Source organism: Lycorma delicatula, chromosome 1 (genome assembly GCF_047948215.1).
Source record: "Lycorma delicatula isolate Av1 chromosome 1, ASM4794821v1, whole genome shotgun sequence".
Classification (NCBI taxonomy): domain Eukaryota; kingdom Metazoa; phylum Arthropoda; class Insecta; order Hemiptera; family Fulgoridae; genus Lycorma; species Lycorma delicatula.
The window spans coordinates 89135631-89156654 of record NC_134455.1 but is presented as its reverse complement, the minus strand read 5'-3'; the positions used below and the strand labels follow the sequence as shown (position 1 = coordinate 89156654).

The 21024-nt window shown below is 28.8% G+C and overlaps 1 protein-coding gene across 1 annotated transcript in view; it reads right to left on the bottom strand.

The window, feature by feature from the left end:
* Dhc98D (Dynein heavy chain at 89D) overlaps positions 1-21024 on the bottom strand; it is a 392049-nt gene that overhangs the window by 20199 nt on the left and 350826 nt on the right. Inside the window, exons 73-78 of the mRNA XM_075354119.1 lie at positions 18413-18555; positions 16663-16824; positions 15564-15735; positions 10240-10371; positions 6922-7136; positions 447-614 (exon numbers count right to left, since the gene is read on the bottom strand). Coding sequence (XP_075210234.1) covers positions 447-614; positions 6922-7136; positions 10240-10371; positions 15564-15735; positions 16663-16824; positions 18413-18555 — 992 coding nt within the window. The remainder of the gene's footprint in view (positions 1-446; positions 615-6921; positions 7137-10239; positions 10372-15563; positions 15736-16662; positions 16825-18412; positions 18556-21024) is intronic.

The window sequence follows — 21024 nt, the reverse complement described above, 5'->3', positions numbered from 1 at the left end:
GGAGAAAAATGTTAAAAAATTGAAAATGTACATAAAAATGATTAACAAAAATGCACATAAAAATGCATTAATCATATTTTGATAAGGAATTAAGGTCGAAGTAAAATGCTTTTATAAATTGAAATGATTTATCTATTTCATTCAAATCATCACAAAAGACATACATTAGTTTAAATTTAAAGCACAACGCTAATTCATACATTCAATTTAAATTTAATAAAGGTAAAATAAGATGAATCAATAATTTAAGAGCTGACATTGTTTTTCTAAGTTAATTCTATTGATATTTTTATTAATAGAAGTAACTGATTTTAATATTAACCATACAGGTTGAGACTAGAAAAATATTTTACCAAACAAGACTTTGTTAAATAAAGGAAATAGGTAATGTAAACATTTTTTTTTTTTCTAGTAATAAAGAGTTATTTTCAAAAAAATATCTTTACCCATTTCTTAAAGAACTCGAATCTTCTTTCAAAATGACCCATCCATCCACCAAGATTTTTACGAGTTTCAGGACATAGTATTCTCCAATCATTTGGAATCTGCCCATTATAAAGATTGGTTGCAATAGCATCTAAAACAAGATCCATACCAATTTCTCCATGTAATGCCTGTAAAGTAAATAAAAAGAAAGATACTTACTAAACTAAGCAGTGTTAAAGAATTTACAGGTAAATATAGGTAGATCATTTATTCTCATGTTGTAAATAAACACAAACTATAATCTATTTCTGAATTGAATCATTTATTATCTATTTTCTTCTTCAGAAAATTCGTAACTGTTTTAAAATAACAATATATTTCTCTCTTTAAAGAGAATTAATGCTGATTCAGACAGCTGTAAAATAGGAAGGTCATTCAATAATTAAACAGACAAACATTTTTAGTGAAGGAAACTCTTAATACAGGGAACTGAAACTTTTGTAGGTGTTGGTTGGTAATCTTAAGTCAGCTGTTCAATTGATACTTATGTATACATAAAGTCTTAGTTACAATGGTGTGTCCACTTGAAGAAAGTACTTTTGAAGAACAGCGTTCTGTGACCTGATTTTTATTTTTGAAAAGTGTACAACCGTCAGAAATATTCTCTCACATGAACAAACAATATGGCAGTAGTTGCATGAACTGTGCGAGTTTTTACACATGAGTGGAAAAATTTTAAAATGGCTGCAAAAGCGTTGACCGACAAGCACTGCTTCGGATGTCTGGTAACAGTATTGACCTCAGCATTAGATTCTTGTATTGATTTACTTATCGAAAAAGACAGACAACTTAAGTTGAACAAACTGCTGAAAAATGTCGAGTAAGTGCTGATACACCTCTTTTTTTCTGTTTAACCTCTGGAACCACTGTAAGGTATTACTTCAGAGGATGATTTGTATGATTGTAAATAAAGTGCAGTCTTGTACACTGTTCCTGAGGTGTGTGGTTAATTGAAACTCGATCACCAAAAAACCCCGGGTATGCATGATCTACTATTCAAATCCATATAAAAGCAATTGCCTTTTTATCATATATAAACCAATTCAGTGAGTAAAGTGTTAGCACAACTCATTCCATTATTCAAAACAAACTGAACTACTGTTATGACTTGTGCTAGGTGGGTTCCCAGAGAGATTACCACTAATCACAAAGCTGAGATTTTGCATTTGTACCGAACTCAAATCATATCAATAATGAAGATGATGCATTTTTGGACAGGATTTTAACCTGTAAAGAAACTTGGATATATCATTTTCAGCCAGAGTCCAAGTATCAAAGCATGCAGTGGATTCATCCTGAATCGGCTGTCCATAAGAAATCAAAACACAACCATCAGCTGGTAAAGTCATGTTAACCATCTTTTGGAGTGCCAGTGGTGTGATTTTCTGTGATTATTTGGTGGAGGAATGCACTATTATCAGCCTATACTAATCAGCCATGATTGAGATCAAAGTCAAACCCATGTTGAAGAGGAAATGTCCAAGATAGCAGAAGAAAGGCATGCTTCTTCTTTAAGACAACGCTCTACCTCATACGCCGGCATAACTGATGCTGTAAACTATTGGCAAAATGGGTTGGGAGCTCCTACCTCATCCTCCTTACAGCCCTGACCTTGCCTTTCAGATTTCTATCTGTTTGGTTTGATGAAAGAAGCTTTGTATAGCATCAAGATCAATGACTATGAAGAAGGTAAACAAAAAAGTACAAAACAGGCTTCGAGATCAAGGTAAAGAATTCTTTGCTGAGAGGATAAGAAGACTCATAAAAAGATGGGACAAGTGGAGAGAAGTTGGTGGGGATTATGTGGAAAAGTGGACAAAAAAATTGTATTTATTTAATAAACCATTTTTGCTGTACAGTTGTTTGTGATAATTATTGAATGATCCATGAATAATTTATAACAATCTTTTAGATTTCATTCTTTTAAAAGTGGCAAACAAAACTTTCCTTACTAATGTTATGTAACTAAAGATGAATAAGTTATTACATGTTACACATCACATTGAAACCTTAAAAATTCAAATTATTCTGTAAAACTTTGTTTCTCCAAATGATACATAGAAAACTACTCCAAAAATCAACACATAAATAATTAACCCCAATGTAGTAGTAAGTGTACATTACAGAAAGAATACAAGAAATAATTCTCTAAAATTCCAGCATTGGTTGAATAGATAATAGACAAACATTCTCTTAGATGATCTCATCAACCAGTATACAAACTATCATTTAAAGAACTTTATGAATTAAAAAAAAAAAGAGAAGTACATCCACAAGAATGAAAACACGTAGACTGTTTAAACTATTTTCAAAATTTATGTTTTTTAAAATGTTGTATGAACTATTGATCAACTTATACACCTTAAAAAATAAGATTAATAAAATACTGCAAGAGAATCATGAATGACATTGAATTCTCTACCTGAAATGCTGAAAAAAGACAAAATAGGACAAAACAGATTTTTTAAATATAGTGTACAGTAAACAGAAAATACAATAACTGATTGCAAAGATTTGCTTAATAGTTGGATTCTGGAAAACTGAAAACTACACCTTTTACAATGTATTATAAACGGTTAAAGTCTCATTCACCAAAGTCAAATATTTTCTATTGCAATTTCACTGCATTTTTTTTACACAGTAACATCTTTTCTTTAGCATCTCAGTAGATGCTACTAAAAATTCATATTTTTTTATAAATCTTAACCAAAAAGGATCATTTTATTATCCAAAATTTATGAAAAATATGTGCCTTACTGCAGATTAACAATGTAATGCAAATATTCAAATAATAGATAAATAATAAAAAATTGAGTTTTATAATTATATGCAATAGAAGGAAGATAATTTGGGGTTGTAAAGGAAGCTCTCATAAACAAAAAAAAAATGAAGCAAAGTTTGATTAATTCATCAGTCAGAAAAAATAAGCACACAAATAACATAAAAATTATTTATCATTAACACACACAAACAATACAAATATATATACGTATGTGTAACTAATAAAATTACTGTGAGTTTGATGACAGTGTAAAGTATTCCTACCGTAATTGATCATTGACTATAACTGGATTAAAATTCAGACAAATTTTAGTCATTTAAAAAGCTTGTTTAAATATCATTGCCTAAAACAGCATCAATTCATTTGCCAGTTTAAATCTAAAATAGATAAAGAATAATATATGTAAGCAAGGTCTTCCATGCTTAAATAAGATGGGATTAATTATGCAGTAGCTATTCATCAGGCATGTAGGAGCATCACAGATAACATATACAACTTATTTTATAATCTCCTAATACATAACACAAAGTACTACTTCTTTATAGTAACTGTCTTACATTGATGATTTCTGCAGTAATATGTTCATTACCTCTGATGCTTTCTAGCTTACTATCAGCATCATTCTCTAAGCTATTTTCAAATAATATTTTATGAAGCATGCATAATCAGAAAAGAAATGTGCTAAATGAAAGCCAGCTAAACATAGGTAACCCTCAGCAGCTCTAAACCTATCTAACTGTCTAAACCTATCAACTTTTTAAATCAAACTAAGATGAATTTTTTAAAGTAAAGCATGATGGCTCTTTTTTAAAGCTAAGATTACGCGTATGTCTCGCTTCAGTGGCTGGTCCTGCTGTTTTCATCTTGCCATCAGTTAATACTATTGCCATCAGTTTTATAGAATTAGGTAGATATACATTTAGAATGTAAGTTTAAACAGGTTTTTACTGTGAATTGTGTTTGTTGGTTTAGTACATAGTTGTGTTATTGTGTATTTGTTAAGGTTCAAGTAAGTTGAATTTTTTCCTGCGCGCACGAGGTGTCACTATCAGCGCCCAGACAAAAAATAATTAGAGTAAATAATTAAAAATTAACATTTAAAATTTATCTTAAAAATAAAACAGATGTAAAATGTCTATGCAGTATGTTAAATGCAAAACAAAACCAAAATAAAAACAATATTAAAAATGTAACATAAAACATCAAATTGCCATATGTCAAAAGGCAAAAACTTTAAAGTTTTAATCAAATATCTGAATCCAGATGCATGGTCTTAAGACATTCAATAGTATCGATACATAAGATAAAGAGGTGTAGTTCCTTTTATATACGTAGAATATAATTATAATTAATGATGGCAGATTTATGATTCGCATCAATGAAATGGTTGGAAAATGCTGATTCTGTGTTGATGTGGCTCAGACCTTTCATTGATAATGGCTAAAACTTCAAATATAACACAAGGATGAGAACAGCAGCACCAGTCACTGAAAATGGTCACAAAAGCAGCTGAAAGAATTATAATGTATGTCATTTGAGCATTACTACAGACTGTCATGGACAAAAGTATAGCAAATAAGATTGTATATTATAATATTTTTTTAATAGTTTAATATGAAAATCAACTATTTCAAAATTACTATGAATAAAAGAACTCTTAAATACCTTCCTAATATTACTGCATACCCAAACGAACATACATTTAGAAATTTAATTAAGAATATCAACATCAAATCAAATTAAGTTTTAGTGTTTTAAGATCTCTAAAAATAAACAACAATAAATAAACATGAAACATACAAAATTTCTTGGCCATGTTGTTGTAATGATCTTGGGTGCTACAGAGGGAATCATAATTGAATTAACCATATAACCATATCGCCAAAATAGAGAGAAATAACCATATTGCCTAAACCGACAGATTTGTTGTAGACCAGACTGAAAGAACATACTTATCAATTCTATACACAAAATATTTCTTAGAAATTTTAAACATTGCACAAAATACAATAGTCAGCTTTTGAGGTTCACTTGTATTCTTAGGTATACTGGCAGATATAAAATAGCAGGTCATGGGCTGAATTCCTAATACACCATTTTCACAGCATTCTATTCACTTGTTAAATGACTTGTTTAAGAAGTTTCTTTGGTACTTCAAGGAGGTAATCTTCCAAGGTAATCTTCCAAACAGAATAACATTTTCAAAGTTGATTGATAAGAAATCAGTTAAATTAGGTTATTCTTTGAACAACATTAACTTTTATATTTCATAAAGTGACAGTAACAACTGTAATGTTTTTATTATTTTATTTATTTCTTTATTTGTATGGACAAAGAGGTACACTTATTTTTTCCCAATGGCCACAACAAAGCAGCCATAAGCGAATTTAAAAAAAAATTAAATTTGAAGAGAAGTAGATTAAGAAACAGTAGTAAAACACAGATAATATTTCGAAAGTACTAGCTTGCAGAAATAATAAAATAACGGATTGAAAAAGGACCTGATAAATGACTTATAATTAAAATGTGCTCTTTAAAGAGTTTTTAAAAAACTGACTCGTCATATTTTCTAGGGTGTGAAACTGTTTGTGGATGTTCAGTACTCTTTTTTGGCAATGCAGAAGCAGTCGATCCAAACTTTCCTACCTACTTTGGAATCACTTAATGTGTTGGGACTTTCTCATTTCTTCATATATTAAAATTGTGCTTAAACTTATGTCGTGTTACAGTAGCTGAATCACAATTTTTGAAATAACAAATGCATAACTCCATGACAGACTCAAAGCTTTGGGCTTTCACAGCTCTAGGCTGTGAAAACCTATGATTCAATCAGTGAGTTATTTACCAGCTTGTGTTTTGTGCCAATTTTAAATTTTCTAATCAAGTTTCTCTGTACACATATACATACAGTTAATGTTTGAGCAAATATGCACATTAAAATAAAAGTTAATTGAGGTAGAAATGCAAAGAACTCATTCCAAAAAAATGAATAGAAACTGAAGATCAAATTCAATTTCAGAAATTTGAAAATTTGTCAATTTCAGCCATATCAACAGTAACATATCATCACCATAATCATAATGACATTCAAAATCTTTTATAATATTTCTTACTCTGTAAGAAAGTTTCACCATATTCGACTTAGAATGAGATGCATAGTTTAGCAGAAGTTGCCTAGAGGGCTTATTATAGAATCACCAGCTGAAAGAGAATCCATACATATCCTGTTATCCTCCAAACACAAACAGCAACATCTTCAGAGCAGTAGTTTTGTACAGGCAGTTTCCATGACAGTATTTTAATAAAATAACATTTACTGTTGACAACTGTCAATCACTTATTTTGCCAAGCGCTTTCAACCAGAGTTTCATTCATAATTAAATTGGATAAAATAAACCACAAAATTTAGCAGAGTGCAACTATCGCAGTTAAAACTTGAGAACTTACTGAATCACAAAAAAACAGAATATAATGGAATCTATATGCAGTGTGATAAAGGGACATATTAAGGCATAAAGCAATAAAAAAAAATGGTTTAGCTTGTCAAAATAAACATATAAACTTTACACTGATCACAAAAAGCAGGAACACAATTTAATATTAATTAAATAATGTGTCTTTATTCACATACCTAAATTTTAATGTATACAAACCTTAATTAAAAAATTTAGTGAACTTCTCATGTGACCTATTAACAAATTAAATCTATTTAACTCTTGAATAAAAACAACAGATATAGGTGATATATGTTGTTCAGATAATCCAATCTTTAATTTATCTATTTCAAATTTTGGTGGAATTTTTTCTAAAATACCTTCAGCTGACTTTATCACCACTTCTTCTCGGCTTATTGCTTTGTCAGCAGTACCTAATGAAGAAAACAAATAATTTGGTCATTTTGAAAAATTTTACAAAACCAGCAGTGCATAAGAAACAAGGTTTAAAATTCTGTTGCATAATGTAACAATTTTAACTACGTAGCATAATATTAATTTACTTGCCATTTATGTTTACCATTAGTTCTTATTTTCACTTTATGATAATTTCATAATCATCTGTTCACTATTTCATAGTCATCTGTTGTTCACTATTTCAACCATTAACATTTTTAACTATTTCAACCTTGTTCACTAGTTCAACATTACTGTGTCCCTGTCTGTATTTGGCAATCACCATCCAAAAGTATTTAAAAATTATACATATTTTAAAATCTGTTTTTTTTTTTTTTAAATATTATCACAATTTAAAAAGTCATATTATGATTTTTGGTTTGTAATGTTTAAAAATTAAGTTCATAAAATGTTGATTTTAATTCATAATTTCATCTTTATAAAATGTCAAGATCTATTTATTACACGTTAATAATTTTCAAACCAATTTAAAGTGTAAGAAAAAATATTGATACAAAAGCATACATTAAAATATTATTTAATTAGTTTTGAAACTTTTAATACATATTTTTCCTAATTATTGTTTTCACTAAAGTTCAAAATGTTCAGGATTGTATTTGAGTTCTTGTTTACACAAAACTTATTAAAACATTGAAAAAGAAAATGTTAAACTAGTATCACTTGAAAAAAATAAGTTTTCAGATCATGTTTTATTAATTTTTCAGTAAATGTTAGTAAACAGAATTTTGAGAGCTGCATTTACGAAATTTAACAGAATTAAATATGAGGTTGAAGAAAAAGGTAGACTGGTAAGACAAGATATTTCAAAATATTAAATCGATTTGAAAACTTGGTTAATTTATTTATAAATAGCTTCAACATAGCTTGTTTGTTATGTTAAGAAAACATTATTTAACAGAAACCCATCCAAGAAATGATTGGTTATCCTACTATTACTGAAATTAAAAGAAAAGTTAAGGAAAATGTAGTACATTTGATGAAAATTAACAATAACCATTTTGGACAGTCTAAGATAAAATAAAATTGAAAAAAATATGTAAAAATGAATTACAAGAGAGAGCTAAAAGCTAAAAATTTCAAAAGCCTTATCCAATGTAAATTCAGCAATGTGATAAGTCATTTAAGAGGCAAAAGTTATCCTTAATTCAAGAAACAGCAACTGTCTGAATTTGTGATGAAAACTTATTGTCAGATAATAAAGAATTACAATTTCATTAAAAAAATATTTCAAATGGCATACCATTTAAGTATTTAAGTTTTAAACCATAACTGAATGAATGACATTGAACTGAGATTCAAGTTCTTGTAGAGAAATACCTAAAAATCTTTAATATGAATCACAAACTCAGTAGGCAATGCCTTTTGTTCTGTATTACATACTGAAACTTTTTCAGAATTAGTAAATTTTTTCAGACATGTTATTTTTTTTTAATTTACGTTATGTTTTAATTTGATATTTTTATTATTTTTAAAAGTAGAATATACAGGACTATAACGTTTATTTGATTTATCCTTGTTTAATAGGAATAAAAAAAAAATATATATGTTAATAATAATTTAAATTATTTTATCTGAAAGTTGTATAAACTTTCCAATTATTAACTATCTTTTAAATTAAATCAATTCAGCCTAAGTAATAAGAGTAATTAGAAACATAATGCTAGGTAAGAATTACCAAAAAATACCATCACTATTTTGTGGCAGGCCATAGGTACCTTTTTGTTTAGCACAAACAGAAAAAAACCAAGTAGAAATCTGTCAATAGGATTGACAGTTGATCAGTTGTCAACTGAACATTATATGCAATACCCAGATCTGGGTATTGCATATAATGTTGATAATAAGGGCTTATTCTCAATTCTTCAAAAACAAGCATAATTCATACAGGACCTTCTATACCAGTAGCATATTCTGTTGAAATGAAAGTTACATATGAAAGAATGTCATTAATTTTGAAAGCAATGAATTACAATGTTCACCTATGGTGTATGTGTGGCGACCTCAAAAGTTATTGGTTCTCTTCTCGGTCTGCAAGATGGCGTAACAAAATATAGTCTTTTATTATGTTTATGGGACAATTAAACAACAAATGAACATAATATGGTTAAAGAATGGCCAAAAAGAGACATTTTCTCTTTTTACTCTCATTCCTGGAGAAAAAAATAAAATCAACCCTCAGCATGTTATTTTGCCACCTTTACGAATAAAACTGGGGTTGATTGAGAATAAAAGTACTTAATAAAGAAGGAAAAGGATTAAAATATTTAGTTAAGTTTCCTATATTAATTGAAGCCAAATTAAAAAAAGGAATATTCGTTGGATCTAAGTTAAAAAATTACTCAATGATGAAAATTATGACAAAGTTGAATTACATAAAGCTAGCAGCTGGAAGTCATTTAAGGATGTAGTCCATGGTTTTCTTGGAAATAACAAAGCAGAAGACATTGATCTTTTAGTACAAAATCTTTTGTTGTACTATAAAAATTTAGGCTGCTGAATGCCATTAAAAATGCCTTTTTTGCATTCTCATCTTGATGTTTTTACACCAAATTTGGAGCATCATTACGAAGGTAAATGGGATGAACTGATGATGAGTGAATACAGTTGGTTTCTACAAAGAGGACTCTCAACCATGCACAAGAAGAAGAAGTAATCTATTAGTTCACAGACTCCAGTTATCAAAAGTTTTAGGTACACTTTCTTGTAGTTATATTCCACATGGTTTTTTATTTAATAAGCAAAATGAAATATGAGTATTGAAAATATATATAACTCATTGCAAAGTTTATTATACCTACAAACTTGTTAATTTTCACATTATTTAGGAATTTCTGAAGGCTGTATAACAAAAATGTGTTTTATGATGAAAAACTTACTTCATTTTCAGATTCAGTGCATAAAGAATAATGAACTTCACTTATTGGGGTTTTTATGAAAAGTTTTTTCCAATTTGTAGACCAGTGTAATTATTTAATTTCGATAAAACATGAAAATTAATTTTAAAAAGTCACAAAAAGTACACTTTCCATAGTATAAATAATATTAATATAAACTATAAACCTTGTTGTGGTTGAAGAGTAATTAAATGCTCCCAAATTTCTTTAGTTGCTTCAGTATAGTAACCAATCTCAGCATTTGAATGTAATCCAAAAACACCAGGAACATTTATTAAAGGTAACTGGTTAATGGCAGCTGAAGACAAATTACAATACAGTTATAATAATAGTTTGTTTTAATAACAACATATAATATTGATATTATATGACATTGATATTCCTAAAATTTAATATTATATTCAACTTGAAAGACAAATAAGCAAAAAAATTAAAACATTTTTTTAATATAGTTTTTAGAAAGGATAAGCCTTATGAGCATCTTTGCTTGTATATTATTGCTATCTAGAAACTCAACCTTTTCGGGGGCTCAAAAAGTTGTGGTGTAAAGTATAACTAAATTACTATGATATTTATAAAGTATGATTCTTTAGATGGTATGAGGTGAAGAATCAGCATATGTTTTGTAACTGGTTTGTGGCGATCAAGTAAAGTAAGCAAGTTCTGACAATTTCTTAAAAATGAATAAAATTGAACTTTGAACTGTTATTAAGTGCTCTCTTTTAAAAGGTTTGATCCCAACATCCCTGATGGACATACAAAAAGTGTTAGATTCCACTTCAAAGGATTCTTCCCCGTTGTTTTCAATGGTAAAACAATGGACTACTAAATTTAAACATGGTTGTACATCCGTGCAAGATGATGAACACTCAGGACACCCAAAGACCGCTAAGACCAGTGAAATCAACAGAAAGATCCACTCAGTGCCATATTAAGATTGCGAACTTAAGGTATACAAGGTTGCTGACTTTGTAAAAATTTCATTAGACCATGTTCACTAGATTTTACATGATGTTTGGGATATGAAAAACCTTGCCACTTGATTGATGCCACATCTGTTAACAGTTTACTAAAAATGCATTTGACTGAACAATTATCAAGGATGTTTAGATTTATTTAAACACAATTGTGCTGAGTTTCTTTGATACATGAATTCACCATTTCGTGTCAGACAGCAAACAGTGAGTGACAGTAGGTGAAAGTGTCTCAAAGAAAGTGAAACAATTCCATCTGGAGAAAAAGTCATGGCTGTGTTTTTTTTTTGGCATCATTGTGATGTAGGGCTCATAGACTACCTGGAAAAAGACAGGATCATCAGTAGGAAGTATTTCGTTTCTCTACTAAACCAATTGAAGGGTATTATTTAAACTAGAAGTCCATATATGGACAAAAATAACTACAATAATGCACCTGCATGACACATCTCGGGTTGTTGCTTCTAAACTATGACCTATGCTTTGAAGTGCTTCTACATATGCCAAATTTATTTGGCTCCCAGCGATTACTTTCTCTTCCCAACCTGAAGAAAATGGCTTGCTGGATAAAGATTCATTTCAAATGATACGGTCAAAGTTGGGACAACCAATTTTGCAGAGTTGGACAAATAGCATTATACTGAATGTATTAGAAAGTTGGAAAGTCATTTATCTAAGTGTATTATTGAATTGCAAATGAATACATTAGAAAATAGAAATTTATAAGAAATCTTGTGTTTTCTTCATCAAGCCAAGGATTTTTTTGAAGCTGAACTTCAACAGAAAAAAGAAACAGTAATATACGATTATAACTGCGGAAAGAGTTTTAGCATTGATATTACATTATTTAGAATTGGCTGCAACAGCACATTCACCACCTCTTTTCAAACTCTTGTAATGGCTTCCAGCCACAAATGGCATTTTATATACTTATTTTTTTTCTGGGTGAACAATGAAGTGTCATTAGCACCTGGACACAAAATTAATACAATAACCAATTTAGCCAAATATCATCAAACTTAAAAATTTAGATAACAGCAATGTAAAATAATTAAAATCAACAATTAAAACACGCATAAACAGCATGTATGAGTGAAACACTTTATAAGAATAATCAAATAAGTGAATACAGATGCGTGGCCTTAAGTTATAAGATATTGGATAACATTGCCGTCTTGTTCGCTAAAATATTACAGATGTTAGTCTCTAATTTAAATTTATGATGCACTGTTGAGTAACAGATACAGCCTACAAAAGTATATGGGTACCGTCAGATGACAGTCGCAGCAAACACAAACAGGTGCATTATTCCGAGTCGTGAGAAGTCCGCGAGTGCAACCTATTCACAAATAGCAAATAATATCATCCTGTCAATGGCAACTTCTGGATGAACAGCCCATAGTGATACAGTGCTCTTAATTAGACAAAGTTTATTGTCGATGGTAGTATTCCATTCACTTAGCCACTCATCATAAACCACCTTCTTCACAAAACAGATGAGACCTTCAGAAACAATGCAATTAGCGAAAGGAGGCTGTAAACAAGTTTCTTTAGCTGTACTATCAGTGCGCTCATTGCCTGAGATTCCAATATGGCTGAGGTTCTAGTAGAAGTTCACACTTGTATTTTGCAGTCATCTCAGAAATAATGGTATATCATAGACAATAGGGTGTTTAAAGTAGATGTCACTAATCGCCTACAGGACACTCATCGTATCTGAATAGATAAATACATGTTGATAAGTTGGGCTAATTATATTTAAGGCCTTATTAATAATACACAGCTCTGCAATGAAAACACTGATGATGCTGGGAATGCCAAAGATTTATGTTCTATTGCTGATCACAAAAGCACAACCAGCAGAGTTATCATATTTAGAGCTGTTTGTATAAACTACAACATCAAGATCCATGCTATTTACAATATTATAAAGTTTTTCTAGTTAGATAACCAGATTCGTGTACTTTTTGTGCTATCAACAAAGACTAAAGCAGTAATTTACCAGAAATGACCATCAAGATGGGTAATAACACTGAGTACAGTAAGAACTGGAGGTAATTGTACATTTAGAGATAGGAATAGGCGCTGACCTCTGATGCCTAGTGGAGCAGTAGATCTGGTTTATTCCTGTTATCAATTAAGGTGTGGGTTAGAGAACACCTCATTCAAAGGATGATTTGGTTATGCTTAAATGCGAGCTTCATTAGAGTAGATTATTTGGTTTAGTTTATTCCAAAGAAATTGCTCACCACTTTTCACTAGCAGACTTACCATTGGGCTTGAATAAAATGCACCTGTAGCAAGACAGACAAATGAATGATGGACTGCATCGAGCATCTTTAGAGCAGTGGCTCATGCAGTCATAGTCTAAACAGTAAAGGATCAAAGCTCAGTAGAATGCAACATGCATGTATGATCAGCTCCCCGATTATTAGATGGAGCCCTCAGCATGTTTAGCATTTTTTGATACTTTGTCTTTATCTCCTTCAAATGTGCTCCTCCTATCCCAGAAATCTAACTCGCAGACATGGTTCAACTGGTTCACCATGTAAAAACAGTTGAGAGTCAATATATTCCTTCAAGGAAGAAAAGCAAATCAATTTTGTTTTCTCCAGAGAAAAGTGAATCCAGTAGTATTACACAACAATACAGGTTACTGTGTTTTGGAGCAGCCTCTCAGCAGTAGCTAAAATTCTACAAGCAATGTAAATTGCAAAATCAACTACAAATAATGAGCACATAATGGGTTTCCGCATGCAGTTTGTTATATTATTTATGGGTATGGATACTGTCATTCCAACTCAAACTCGAGAGGACTGATTAGTGAGGGAATCCCTGATAAATGCAAGGAGATTCCCTTTTATACCCCATTCATGCAGTGTATTTAGGATTCCTCTCATCCATGCCTTGTCATATGCCCTTTGCATATTGAAAAATACAACAACCAGGTGTTGGTGAAGACGTTTTGAATAACAGGTTCCAGGGCAACTATATGATCAATTATATATTTAATGCAAACATTGATTTTTGGTCATTTTTAAAAAATTTATCTCCACTATTTTACTGCTAGATAATTGTTCTCACTTTAAGCTAACTGTCTGACATCATAGTGAAACTTAAATCAACCATCTACAAGCTAAAATATAACCAGGGTCTTCTGTATAATTGGCACTGATAAATCATTCATTATTTTCTCAAAAATGAAGAAACAAGCCAACATTAGCTTTGTTTAACATCTCATCGTGTAATACATTAATGTAGTTTGCCATTACCAAATTTTTTGAAGAGAATTTTATGATTGATATTCCATTATTTGAAAAAAAAATGGCTGCAACATTTAATAATTCACTTTTTCAAACTCTTGTTAATAGCTCCCAGCTTTTTTCAATTGTATTTGCAGTATGTTGAAAGTGAATTGTCAGTAATAAAAATAACTTAACAAAAAAATAACTTGCTAACAAATAAAGTGAACAAATCTTCATCACCCAATACACAATTTGTTATGAAATTTGAACTTTTTTATGATTTACTTTCTTACTTATTGTGAAATTAAATAAAATTTATTGAAATAAAAAAAAAGTAAATACATAACTCTACATAAAATACATAAAACTTAAAAATACGGACATTAATACAATGCAAATAGGAAACATTATAAACAAAAATTAAAGAGGCCAATACAATTCTTGGCCATAAATACTTCCCATATCCATGATAACAGTTAACATAAATAAAATAAAATTTTACATTTTTATAACATTATTTTGAGATAATTTTCTTAAAAGACTAGTTTATTCAAAAACTGGCAAAAGTAAATATCTTGTTTGCTGGTACTGTAGTCATGATGTAAACTGGTTTTATGTACACAATAAAACCATCCACTCAAATTTCATATTTTTACTGTATTCAAACACTAGTCAGTGGAATAGTTTAAAAACAAATTTGTCAAACTGATGTCTTAACATGAGCATATTCCATATCTTTCATTAAAAAGTTAACTGTACTTACAGCAATTTTGACAGTATTATATAATTACTATATTTAGAGAAGTTAAATAGTACTATTTGACCTACTGAATTCTACATCTTTTTAAAAACCTTTTTTTCCTTTTCTTCTTACTACTCTTATCCTTATCCTCATTATCATTTTCTTATCCTCAAAATACAGTATCATGCAGCCACCTTCTAGCAGTTGGTAAGCCAGCTGGTTCTTTATTGGGGGGTCTATATTTCCTATCCAGGAATTGAACAAGAAGCCAAAATAGTGGCCAAGATGCCAACTGGGTAACCTACGTTTCTACATCCCAAAATATTTAGCGGTTTAGATCTTCATACCTAATGGGTTAATGTACATTTTAGACTGATAATATTCTTAACATTCTCTTCAGAAATGCAAACTGTATTCTCTAAATGTCAGTGTCTGAAAAGATTAAGGATGTTACTTAAGACATATCTATGCATTAAATAATATCATAGCATTATAACCATTAAATTATAATTCTGATGTAATTATTTACCCATATAATCATCTCTGGTTCCATCAGGTGGTATAACATAATCAACAGTAGGATCTCTGTAAAAATGGAATGGTTGAAAGAAATCAAATAAGAAATCACCCATATATTCATTCATATATGTTTTTACTATACGTCTATCAAAATCATCTATTACCCGTCCACCATACATAACCTGAAAAGAAATTCATTATATAAAAAAAATATATACAGTAAATAAAATCAACCATCGTTACAGTGTCACTTTTTATAGTTCTTCGGATAGTTTCAATCATCCTTAATTATCTTTGATTATCGTTTCTACAATATCATTTCTTCCACATGAAGAGCTTTGTGAAAATTTGTACGATTTGTTCAACTGAATTGTCTTATAAAAAAACAAAGATCTATGAAAAACTTTTAAGGATAATTAGTCATATAGTTTGTACAATTCAGTTGTGCTGAATTTTATTAATTATGTTTTATACTTCAAAATAAAACATTAAAATTTTATATATGAACAAAACCTGAAAAAGTTACAAAGGTAATCCTACAAAAAAACAATATAATATCCATCTCTACATAGCAACTAATTAATTACTTTGTTTTCAGAACTTTTAAAGTAAATAAGTTAAAATTTGAATACTTAATAAAACTTATTATTCTATATTACTTTTCACAAATATTATGAATAAGATAAATTTAGGAAAACTTATTATAAAATTTAATAATATATCCTACTCAGAGAGTATTAAATATAAGAAATTATTATATTTGCTATTTTCACATTATCAAGAATATTATAAATAAATACAATAAAAAATATAGGGCTTCATTACAACAAAAAATATAGGAACTCAGTAAACTTAAATAGCGGCACAATGAGTACAAGTATATATTTGGCAATATTTTGGTAAATATTTGGTCTACAATCTGGAGTGACTAGAAGGGAAAGAGAAATTGTAAAAGAATTCTTAATATTAAGAGATGTTTTTATATTTAAATTTAAAAATAAATAATTAAATTTCAGTTTTGATAATAAATTTAATTTACAAAACATAAGATAATGTCAGAAATAAAAAAAATAAATTTTAAAAGTTATAAGATAAAAGAATAAAGTGACCTCTCCAATTAGGTATTTGAGGCTAGCCCATGGTATTCGTTGGTCTGTACTCATCACAACTCTTTTCAGATATGTTTCAATTATTTGAGTACATACAATAAAGTCCATTTCACCAAAATCGTAGGCAATATTCCATCCAATTTTACCATATTTACGTCGTTCCTAAGGGAAAAAGTGAAAATTAATATTATAACTGTAATCTGAAAACAATTTTATTGCCATGTCATTGTCATTATTATGATATTATTCATAGAACTTTCATTATTTCAATAACTACAATGTCCCACAAGGAAGCTGATGTGCTTCGGTTTATTAATAAAAATAGTAAAAAAGTGAATTTTTAATTTCAATTTTTTTATGATTTATAACATTTATATTGGAAACTATCAAACACAGTTCTATGGGCCCAATAAAAAAATGTTCTCGGATCAAATAACATACAAGTCACTAATTTTTCTTCATTTATCTCCATTCCAAGTATTATATAGCATAGCATCACTTCACCTTTGGAGCAGTAATCAGAAAAGATTTTCCGCAAACTAAAACTTGAATGTTTAGCATTTTTGAACCTACATTCATTTAAGACACGTTTTTGTTTATTTTGACCTTATAATGCACTCCTGAAGTTTATCCTCTTAAGTCATGAGAAATTCAGTATAACTGTATGAAAAATACAGTAGAATATATCATTATTTTAAATTACAACATTCTTATAATATAAGAACTTGTTCTTTTGTAGCCATCTTATATGTAGTGAATGTCTGTATAAATATATTTCATTAACTATATGGCAATGAAACGTTCAAATAGTATGATATATACATAAACGTATGAAGTGTGTTGACTTATATTTCAGTCTGCTCAATAAATGAAGAACCATGCACAGTTACAGTTTTTGCAGATGTAAGTTTGCTGTTAAGAATATGATGAGAAATAAAAGACCAGTAGTCTCATTTCAATAAAATTCATTAAATGAAGAACCATGCACAGTTACAGTTTTTGCAGATGTAAGTTTGCTGTTAAGAATATGATGAGAAATAAAAGACCAGTAGTCTCATTTCAATAAAATTCATTAATAATTACTGTTAATTTTTGTAAATATATCTTTACATTTATGTTTACTTTATACAGACATATCTTTTTCTAAAGGCTGTGCTTAAGGTAAGAATAGCAATAACATTTATAACTGATTAATAGAATAAAGTTGTAGTTATTATTGGTTTTATTATGAGACTAACTCATAAGAAGCTTATTTGTACTTCTGTTCCTTAAATTAAATTAAATTAAGAAAATTTATAAAACACAGAAGCAACAATAACAACGAAAAAAATCAATAAATAAATTTATTTATTTCTAGTAGTGAAAGTCATTTGATTCAGTATATTGAAAGATATTTCTAGATAGTGTATCTTAATAAAATAAAATATTCACACTACCCATCTTGTTATGACCTAGCTGAATAAGTTTTGAAATTTGTATTGTACCTACTTTGTCTTTCTACATACTCAAACTTAAGACAACGCAAAAAAAAAAACAGGTTACTATTGCTTGAAAAACACAAAAAAGTGAATTACATGCTGCTTTAAATTATTCAAAACTATAATAAAAATTTATGTAAAAGCTGTAAAAGATTTAAATAAAACAGATTTTTAAAGCATAAAAAAGGGGAAAACAACTGTTAAAAAAGAAACAATTTTTAAATGTATAAACTATATTTTTAAATTAATAAATTAATCATGAATAACATTACCTGAACAATAGCATGAAAAAATGCTAATACATAAATTATAGTTTTAAATTTTGGATGAGAACAGCTATCCAATAATTCAGGTCTCATTTTAAAGTAAGTATTTCGTAAATTCAATTTGAGACCATTTGGAGGCTCAGTTACAACTATAAGAAAAATTAATAGGAAAATGTTAATTCCAATTATAATAATCAAATGCAATAAATCAGTCAAACTATAACTGCTATCTATAAAATACTTTTAACAATTATAAATTTTTACATACACACTGTCTTGTGTTTCTAATAATCTCACACAAAATCTGGCTCTAGTGTACTAATCTAAAGCAGGACCCAATTCAGAACTTTGGAAGGTAAATAAATTAAAGGTAAACAAAGATAAATAAAAAGGAAAATAACTGGGAGCTGTTTTTGTGAAAAACTAAAAACAAGGTAAAATCCTAATTTAAAGTTAAAACTTAGTTTAAGCTAAACCTATTTCCTAGCTTTCTATCAAGAATAAGAGATGTACAAGTACTTGGAGTTATCAGAAGAAGTTCAGGATTAAATATTTATTAAATGTAATATTTCCTACTTTTTGACAGCAATTTTATCATGGACTTATTTATTTTACAATAATTCAGTTTTTAGAAAACCCTTCTAGGTTACACATATATTGTAACTATCAATTAACTTTCTGTTTTTCTAACCATAATTGAGCGGTATAATTAATCTTTTCACCTTCACATAACTGTACAAGGAAGATGGCAGAGACTACTTTATTCAAGTCTCAAGTAACTAAGTTGCTCATGAATTTCAACTATGCAGTAGTTTACCATTATATTTCTTTTATTTATTTCTTTGTAATTATATTTACTAGTGCATTTAAATTCCTTACCGCTTTCATAAATTAAAATAAACTCATGTCTAAAAGATCATCTGCTAACTAGCAACAAAGTTAGCAGACGGTAACCTGTAATTTTAATTAATGCAGTTTACACAAGCTGTTCAAAGAATTTCCCTTTTGTTGACCATCATTGAATGTTGGCATTTGTTCTATAACCGATACTTAAAAACCTTTTTCAGGTTTCAAAAATATATCCCCCCTAACTGAAGAAGTAAAATCAAATAATTAAGTTTGTGTAGGAATTTTATGCATCTTGGTATTTCCAGCTATTTGCCTGTAATTGATCGATATCTATAATTTCTTAGCAAGAAATTTAATAGATAGTATCCTAAAATCTTTAATACAATTTGTATATAAATTTCAACCATCCAACTGATCAGTACCAGTTTATTTCTTAACCATTCATATTTTTTTTTAAATCACTACCAATTTCTTATTCAGTTGATTTTATCTTGAAAATCTAGTAACTCTGGTTGTATATAAATTACATATATACTTCAATATCAATACTTTTTATTGATAAATTAGCCTAACATTATATTTTTGTGACCAATAGCATATTTAAACAAATTTGTTGGTAAATTAGCTGCTAATAAAACAAGTTGAAGATGGTACCCTAAAACAATCCAAAAAAATTACTTTTTACATTCCAAGGAGAAAGAAGAGAAGGAAGTGATAGAGGAGTTCTCCTTCACCAGTTAACATGGAATGAAAAACCAGGTGAGTTATTATCACATAAAAGTCATTAACAATAAAATACTGTAAGTCAGATGAACTACATCTAATAAAAATTTTCAGAAAATGAGTAAGAGAATAAATAAATATAATGATAAAAATAAAATCTTTCAAAGTAAATGATAAAAAATAATATATAATTACACATTACAAAGAAACCACCACAAACAGACATCAATAGACAGAATGTTGATCAGTGATAACTAATGTTTACCCATTTTTAAGTGGTTATACAATTTTTAAATTTATATAACTCCATAGTGTCATAGTTAGCTATCACAAAATGATATAAATTACATAATATTACATCATCATCATCATCATAATATCATTACATGACATTACATCACAAATGATGTAATATCCTGAATATTACAAAGTTTTAGCAAAATTTGCCGTAGTAGCATTGTTTAATGCACTCTGTCAATGTACACAAAGTAAAAATGTGAAGAGTATAGAAAAAAAATATTGTAAATGGTGTTATAATACTTACGTATTGTACAAAATTACAGATTGGTTTTTTTTATTGGCAGCAAATGAATCATTTTACTAGGGTATAAAAAATCATGCAAGCAAACTAGGGTTACTGCCATGGTAAGCTGAATTTTTCTGTTCAAATTCAAATGAACAAAAAAATAATAATTTAGATCCTTCTTAACAGGTGTCATATAAACTTATGTTTAAATATTAATTTATTTATTCACACATCAATGTTTTCTTCAGTACTTACATGTATATATTTAAGTAAATTACATCTAACTGAAGTTAGAGCATAAAAGACTTTCACCAATTGCAAAACTAAAATAGTACAAAAATTAAAAAAAAAAAAAAAAAAAAAACTCAAAGATTTTGGGAATTTAATAAGGTTGAGGAGGAGAAAATCTATCCATCATTGGAACAATATCGGGAGATAAGGGTCACGCCAACTGTGACATGACATTGTAAAATAAAGGAAAACCATATATATTAAATATAGAATTATAAGATAAATGGCT